The sequence below is a fragment of the Rhamphochromis longiceps genome, linkage group LG23, assembly GCF_057381845.1.
Source record: "Rhamphochromis longiceps isolate RC_006_pf linkage group LG23, R_longiceps_female_GT1.1, whole genome shotgun sequence".
NCBI lineage: Eukaryota > Metazoa > Chordata > Actinopteri > Cichliformes > Cichlidae > Rhamphochromis > Rhamphochromis longiceps.
In genome coordinates, this window is record NC_140578.1 from 22,089,893 (window position 1) to 22,098,629 (window position 8,737).

Below are 8,737 nucleotides of genomic sequence, written 5' to 3' on the forward strand. Positions count from 1 at the left end.
GTGTTTTGTGTTGTTTCACTTAAAATTTGTTTTAAAGGAAAAAGCTGAAAATTTAAATAGTTAAAAGTTGAAATGTGAATAGTTGGTTTTTGTATTATATGATTTATTTATTACATTTTATGTGGAGTGAATTAAAAAAAAGTATATTTACGATGATACCCTGAAGCATGTACAAACTCCAAAACACGTAAAAACTCCAAAACACGTAAAAACTCCATAGCACGCACAAAAGACAACAGAAGTGCTCCAGGATGCTAGGCACAGTGTTGAGCTTTTGTTACTTAGTGGCTACACAAGGCAGCAAGTACCAACGACTGGATTTGGTGTGGTAACAGGTACATGAACATTTTTTCTTTAAATTATTTGAATATATATGAGTACTTGTGTATAAATACACAAACAATACACATATGCTTTCAATTGTGTAATTTAAGTGATCTAGGTAGTTCTGTTTTGGAAGTTCAGTTAACGCCAGGAATGTGTTTTGGAGTTTGTATGTGCTTTTTGGAGTTTGTACGTGTTTTGTCTCTTGGGGCCACAGCATATATTTATATATAAACATATATAAATAAAACCACTTTTTTTTACATTAGTAATTCCTTTTGTGCATAATTTTATATTGTTGTTAATAATAAATTAATTAAAGCAACAAAACAACCTGAAGAGCCGGTTGGGAGCCGAACCGAAAGAGCTGGTTCTCTAAAAAGAGCCGGAAATCCCATCACTAATTGACAGATTTATGAGGTAGACCATAGAGAAGAGAATTACAGTAATCTAAATGAGATGTGACAAGAGCATTGACAAGTATGGCGTTAATGTTTGGAGTGAGTGAAGGACAAAGGCGGTTAATATTACGGAGATGAAAATAAGAAAACCGAATTATATTGTTTATATGTGCTGTGAAGGAAAGAGTTCTGTCGAGGATGACACCAAGACTTACAACCTGAGGGGAAGTTGTGACAACAGAGTTATCAATGCATAATCAAAGACTTCTGGTTTAAACTTTAGTCAGTTTTGATTTGGTGCTTATTAAAATAAATTCTGCTTTATTGCCATTAAGTTCAAGAAAGTTATAAGTAAACCAAGCCTTGATTTCACTTAAACAATCAGAAATGGATGTGGGTGGGAGAGTAGGTGTGCGTTTGGTAGATAGGTAGAGCTGGCTATCATCTGCACAACAGTAAAATTTGATGTTATAATTCTTGGAAATATTACTTAGGGGAAGGAGATAGATAACAAAAAGTGAAGGACCCACTCACTGGAACGGATAGTGGTCTGTAAGTAATTGAACTAACTGTGAACGGCCAGAGATATGAGGAAAACCAGGTGAGTGCTATATCATTGATGCCAATAGATGGTAATCTATGAAGAAGGATGAGGTGGGAAGTTGTAAGCTGAAGGTCAAGGAGAATGAGGATAGTGAGAATGCTCTTCCTGGACTTTAGCTCAGCATTCAATCATATCATCCCGGAGATCCTGGTCCAGAAACTGTCTCACCTGGGACTCTCCACCCCCAACTGCCTCTGGATCAAGGACTTCCTGACAAATAGACCACAGTCTGTCAGACTCGGCCCCCACCGGTCCAGCACCATCACACTCAGCACCGGGTCTCCACAAGGATGTGTTTTGAGTCCCCTCCTGTTTACGCTCTACACATCCGACTGCTCCCCTACCCATCTCTCAAACACCATCATAAAGTTCGCGGATGACACCACAGTGGTTGGATTCATCTCAAGGGGGGATGAGTCGGACTACAGAGATGAGGTCAACAGACTGACTGAGTGGTGTTCAGTTAACGAGGTTGTTAACTGAACACCACGAAAACTAAAGAACTTATCTTGGACTTCAGGAAGGGCAGAGCAGACCCGGCCCCACTTTACATTCACGGGAACTGTGTGGAGAGGGTACACTCCATGAGGTTTCTGGGCGTGCAGATCTCTGATGACCTCTCCTGGACTGCAAATACCACGGCGGTGGTAAAAAAGGCCCAGCAGCATCTCCACTTTCTGAGAGTGCTCAGGAGGAACAACCTGGAGGAGAGGCTGCTGGTGACATTTTACAGAGCCACCATAAAGAGCATCCTAACGTACGGCATAACAACATGGTATGCAGGGTGCTCAGCTGTGGACAGGAAAGTACTGCAGAGGGTCATCAACACAGCCCAGAAGATCACTGGCTGCTCTCTGCCCAGCCTGCAGGTCACTGCAAACTCTCGGTACCTCAGCAGAGCTGGCAATATCATCAAGGACTACTCTCACCCCAGCAATCAACTGTTTGAACTATTACCGTCAGGCCGACGGTACAGGTCACATAAAACCAGGACAAACAGATTCAGGGATAGCTTCTTTCCCAGAGCTATCACCGTAGTTGTCATGGTCCTGGGTCGTTGACCCAGCGTTTTGTGTTTCCTTGAAGTTAATTTTTGTGCCTTGTGTTTATTCTGATTTTGTATTAGTTTAGGGTTGAACCTGAAGTTTGGTGTATATTCAGCCCTACCTGTGTCTGTCCTTGGTGCTCTGTTCATGTCCCCGTGTTGTGTTGTAAATCAGTCTGTGTGTTACCTACTTTACTTTGAAGGCTCGTGTTCTGGATTTCCTGTTCTATTCTGTCGGCTCGTCTGCGTTCTATGGTGTTCCGTTCCTGTCTCTGCGTCTCTCTGCCCCGCACCCCTTTTGTATGGCCTCAGGTTTGTCATTTAGTTCTCCCAGTTTAGGTTTCTTCAGTTGTTTTGTCATGCCTCACTGCCTGTTTTTGCCACTCCACCACTTGTAAATAAACACTCGAATCATCAGTCACTGCCGCATTTTGGGTCCTCCTTTTCCCCCACACCACACGGCTCACTCCGCCGGCCGTGACAGTAGTAAATAAGCACAAAAACAATTGAACCTATTCCATACCATCACTGTCATTATATTAATGCTGCTATCCTGTATATATTGTACATACTATTGTTTGAGTACTTACGTTTGTTTTTTTGTACTTTTTATATTTTACATTTATATTTATTATTGAAACTTGCACCAAGGGAGTGGCACTCCAATGTCGTTGTACTCTGTACAATGACAATAAAGGCTATTCTATTCTATTCTATTCTATTCTATAGTGATGAGTCCAGAGCCAGCTGCAAGCAAAAGATCTTTTGTGATTTTTACTAGAGCTGTTTCTGTACTATGAAATGAACGGAAGCCAGATTAAAATGGTAAATGGCCTGTATTTTTATAACGCTTTACTTAGGCCCTAAGGAGCGCAAAGCGCTTTACACATTCAGTCATCCACCCATTCATACGTAGCTTACCGGTGATGGTAAGCTACGTTGTAGCTACAGCTCGCACTAGGGTTGTCAACCGTCCCTTAAAAAATGGAATCGTCCCGTATTTAGAAACAAAAGTACACGCCCCGTATTGAGCTAATAAGGGACGCACTTTGTCCCGTATTACAGTGAGAATCAAAAGTAGTCTATAAATGTTTATGGAATTAACGCTTTGTTTGAAAACATAATTCCCAGCCCCTCTCCTGCTTTGTGACCAATGAGCTGACAGCACACTTATGACAATTCGAGTATGACAATTCAGATTACCGCTCATCTCATTGGTCCAGGAAAGGTCGCTTACGGAGAAAATACCGGAAGGCAACAGATGACCACAACAAGAAGCATGGCCAACAGGGAAACACTATACCACCCGATGCTCTGATGCGACCTGAGTGCTCACACTGTGCCTCCATAAAATGAAGGTTATAACAGAAGATCTGTCGCTCTCTCTCTCTCTGTCTTTCACTCACACCACCACCATCAACTTTGCTAAATTGCTAATGAAAAACACTGATCAGGCAGCTGTGATTGAGCAGCAATGTAAATCCAACTATTTTCACGGTTGTTGTGGTCGTGATAATTTTGTGATGCCACATCGAAAAGGCTCGGATGAGCTTTCCAAAGTTCTACAAGTTGTGCCTCCATCGCTTGTGTCCAGATCACACGCCGCACAGCCGTGCTGCTCCATCTTTTTCACTGATGTTTACGTGTTTGCGCGTGAGCAGTGTGAGCGGCTGTGGTGACACTCTCACGAGCGATTGATGATCGGGAGCTGGTCGTGAGGTGTTAATCGCTTCTCGTTACCTCACGTATATTACACGATGCACGATGAAGGCCAAAATCGGGCCGATCACCAAATCGGTCGCACGACTCAAAAATCGTCTCAAAATTGGCCAAAAATCGCACAGTGTGAGCCCAGCATTAGAGCAGCAATGTTTGTTCCCCTCAGAGAAAGAAAAATAGGCTGCAAAAGCACAGGGAGGAATGGGACAAGGAAAACACCTGGCTGGGAAAATGCACGATAACATCTATAAAGCGCACTGCACTATGTGCCGGCGCACTTTTTCCATAGGTATGCTTCTAATGGTGGGCGTGAAAGCTCGGGGAACCCTTAACCAATTTCTTGTCCACCAGGCCACGGCAGAAGCAGATATGGTATGTAAACACTGGTTTGTTTTTTTTAAACCCTCTGGTTAAGGTTATTATGGGCATGTGCAGTGAATATCAGCGCTATGTGGCCAGAAGTGTGATAATATAATTTATTTTGTGTAATAAACAACTGCAAGGATAGATGATTACAACAAATAGATGACTAATACATAAAAGTAATAGATTAATAATGATGATGAGTTAAGATGCGCAATCATGGGAACAAGTGGGTTTACAAACAGGAGCAGCTGATTAGAATTAGAAAAGCTGAAATAATACCTCAACTGAAGCCATTTGTACTAAATGCACTATATGTGCACTGTTACAAGAATATTTTTCGTTCTATTGTTTTCTATTAATTTATATAATTTTAAGTTAAGCAGGACAGAGTTCTTTTAAAGAAAGATTTACTTATATTCTCAAAAGTTAAGCATGACAGGCTTCTGTTTAAGAAAGAGACCTGTTTTACTGTGTTAATGTTATCATTTTGAGCTAAAAATAAATGGCTAAATGATCATTTGTTTCCCATATGGTCATATCACAAAGAATATGCATCTGCTTAAATCAAATTAGAGTCAAATGGTTAAAAAATAATTTCACACACAAAAAAAAGAGCTACAAAATTCACCACACTGGGAAAGGTGAACTGGGTTGCCCGGCCCTGGCCACGAGGTGTCCCTTATTTATTTTTCAGGGAGTTGGCAACCCTAGCTCGCACTGACAGAGGCAAGGCTGCCAGACGCTGGCGTCACTGGGCCCTCTGACTACCACCAGTAGGAAACGAGTGAAGTTTCTTGCACAAGGACTCAACAACCGAGACTGTCGGAGCCGGGGCTCGAACTGGCAACCTTCTGATTACAAGATGAACTGCCAAAACTGTTCATACAAGTTATTTCCAGTGAGGTGTCTATGCAGCCACTATTTTTTTTTGAGAATTTTGGCTAGAAAAGGCAAATTTGAAATCGGCCTGAAATTAATTATAAAGCAAATATAATACTCATTCTGCTACAAAGAGAATATCACATGATAGACAGACAATGACCAAGTGCCAGGGAGCTAGAGACACAATAGACACACAGAGAAAACAAACAGAGACATGACTGAGGAAACAGGCCAATATCTAGAGCGCATGACTAACTCTCACTGGAACCTAACAGACAAGAAACCAGGGAACCAGAAATACAAATAAACTCAGAGACGACAAAATAACTAAATTTAAGACTAAACCATGCAAAACTTGAACTTAAATCATCTTCTTTATGCTAGGAAAGAATCATGAAACCAAAATAATAACCATGACACATCAGCTACTTGAACAACTTCAAGTGTGCAATAGGTGTGTGTTCCTGATGCTGTTGAACCATTTTCCGAGAATAACATGGCTGCCCTAATTTGCAAATACTTATTGACAGGCAAAACTCAGAGCTCAAGCATATATTTTCCAAACCTTTTGGATCTGTCACGGAAAAGAGGGACCCAGGCGCGGTTCTTGCTCACAGAAACACAGTGCGTTTATTTACAGTGAAACAGACAAGTCCAACAATCCATTCAAAAGTGCAATTTTCCAATCGTGCTCGTCCCTTGCTCCCAGTGCGTTCCGTGTAGTAACTCCCTTAGTGTGTGTGCTCCCCAACTCGCTTCTCCGCTCGCCCCTCCTGGAGGAAGAAGGAAAATCCAGCGTTAGCCACACGCTAGCCGAATAACACACTCACACTGCTCGCACAGACTATACCAGTTCGGAGTAATAATCCCACGTCGACTGTCGCCGTGAGTCCAGGTTAAATACCCCTTTCTAGCCTGGAGGAATGATTACCAACCACTGGTCAGGTAATCAGCTGCAGGTGGGCCGGCAACAGCGAAGAGGGACTCCCAATGACGACAGTCGCCAGGACACGCCTCTCCCACGGCGCGCACTTCCGTAAACAACCCCGAGGGCCAGGGAGGGAGAAGCAAACACATATACAGAAAACATAAACACAAGCAGGGTCGTCCGGAAAGGGCCGTCCGACCGTGACAGGATCCTCATTGCTCTGAGGGACTCTCTAAAGATACTAACAATGGATCAGATCTTTACCTTCATTCTGCTCCTGCTTAGCCTGTCTGCATGTTTTTCCAAGTACGTTTACATTGACCAGAAAATGGATTGGCTTGAAGCTCAGAAGTACTGTCAGCAGCATTACACAGACCTGGCTCCTGTCAGTAATGAGAGGGATAATAATGAACTTCAGCAGCTCGCCAGCAATGTCAATGAAAATATCTGGATCGGACTGGTAAGAAATTCTTCAGACAGAACAGAATGGCTGTGGTCAGGAGGTGGAGCACCAACTATGTGTTTCTGGGCAATAAATGAACCTAATGACTATGATCATAGAGAAGACTATGGCATTATGCGTAAAGGCAAGTGGCATGATGTAGGCCAATGGAATAAAAGACCCTTTTTCTGCTACAGTGCATCAGTGGTGACTGAGAAAAAGACTTGGGAGGAAGCTCTGGAGTACTGCAGAGAGCACAACGATGACCTGGCCAGTGTGGGGTCTGAGACTGAGATGCTGCTGATCCAGAAAGAGCTGAGCAAACAAAACACCACTGAACACGTCTGGATTGGATTGCGTTTCCTGGCTGGTGACTGGCTGTGGGTGGACGGGCAGGAGATGGACTATGAGGCCTGGGGTGAAGAGGGAAAGTCATCATGTCCACATGCCAAGATGAGGTGTGGTGCCTTACAGGTGACAGTTGGAAGCAAGGGTGCTTGGAAGGCACACGACTGCGAGGAGAGACTAAATTTTATTTGCTACTTTACATTGTAAAATTAATTACCTTCTATCTACTGTGGTTAGAGTAGGTTGATTATTTATCTAAATTATTTGTGCTTTCTTTCTTGATGTGTCATTGTAGATGTGTAGTTTCATTTCTGTTTTGTCAGAATGCTAAAAAGTCTGTTTGGTTGTCTTAAACTGTTTCATCAATTTTATTCCACTGAGTAACAATGTTAAGAGAAATGATACTGATGTTATTACTTTTATACTCAAAGTAAATAAAAATATTTTGAGATCATTTCCAGATGTTTTTCCATATTGCTTCCCTCAGAGCAACAGTACTTTCTTAAGATTTGAGTTTGCACTGTTTGCAGACATAGTGAAGAAACATGTGTTTACGAGTTAGAGGGAAGCTTGGGATGAGGGATGTAATGGGGTTAAATTATGCTCAATGGTCTTACAGATATGTACGTTATGATCCACAAAATAGCGATTCCACCTCTAAATTGGTAAAAAAAATTGATAAAATAAAGGTTTGTGAGTAGCTTACTCAAAGTTTGTACTTATATCATATTAAGATGCTTTCTCGTGATCTTAAAAAGGCAGTTTATGCTGGAAAACTGTCCAATGGGGCTGAATTAAAACAGTTTCTACAATGAAGAGTGAACCAAAACTCCTCCACAGTAATTCAGTTATCAAAAACATCTTGATTGCAATTTTTTGCTGCTAAGTAAGGAACAATCATTTGTTAAGTTTAGAAAGACACTACTTCTTCATATAGAGCTAGGTAGGTTTGAATAACTTTTTCCATTAATAAATGACATCATAATTCAAAAAAATTGGGTTATCTGTGTCTGAAATTTCATTCATTTCCAAAATGTCTTGTCCCTCTTTCCCCTTTACTATGAGCCATTCATTACATTCTATAGTAATTTAGAGAGAGACACAAAGACACATGGAGAGAGATTTGTGTCACATAACAAAATTTCATGGGATGCATTTAACATTCATCAGAACCAGGCATTAAAATTCAGATTGGAACTGAGATGTTTATTACCCTTATAACAAAATCTACAAGTGTTTTTTTGCTATATCATGTTGTGCATGATATATATTTTTTTGTATTTATTATATATTTTTTGTATTGTGTTTCATACATTGGGCATTTTTGGCAACGTTTTGTTAACAACAATGTTAATTTCAGACAAAAAAAGAGTTTTGTCCGTAACATTTTGAAATTATGGCAAGTATTGATCATGTTGATGAGATAGAGGTCTCATAAACTCATGTATCAAATATCATACAAAGGGCATTATAAGGTTAATAAAAATAACAAAATGAATACAGAACTAAAAATGACAATATTTGCCTTTAGTGAAGCACAGAAGTATTAAAATACAAAAATTGTCAGATTTAAAAATCACCTTTTTTTAGGTCAGAAATGGATGTTTTTATTTTTATTTACATTTATTTCTTTTATTCCTGATGTGACAATACAGTTAAAAAGTCACTAACATTGGAC

General features: G+C 40.7%; 1 protein-coding gene across 1 annotated transcript; it reads left to right on the forward strand.

Moving 5' to 3' along the window:
- Positions 1-4,681: 4,681 nt before the first annotated feature.
- LOC146641934 (C-type lectin lectoxin-Phi1-like) lies at positions 4,682-7,746 on the forward strand. Its single transcript, XM_085398669.1, has one exon. It carries the CDS (start codon positions 6,517-6,519, stop codon positions 7,264-7,266), a length of 750 nt encoding a protein of 249 aa, XP_085254795.1. The 5' UTR covers positions 4,682-6,516; the 3' UTR covers positions 7,267-7,746.
- The last annotated feature ends 991 nt before the right edge of the window (positions 7,747-8,737 follow it).

Coding starts and splice junctions, on each gene's coding strand:
- LOC146641934 (XM_085398669.1), top strand. CDS start 6,517: ATGGATCAGATCTTTACCTTCATTCTGCTCCTGCTTAGCCTGTCTGCA.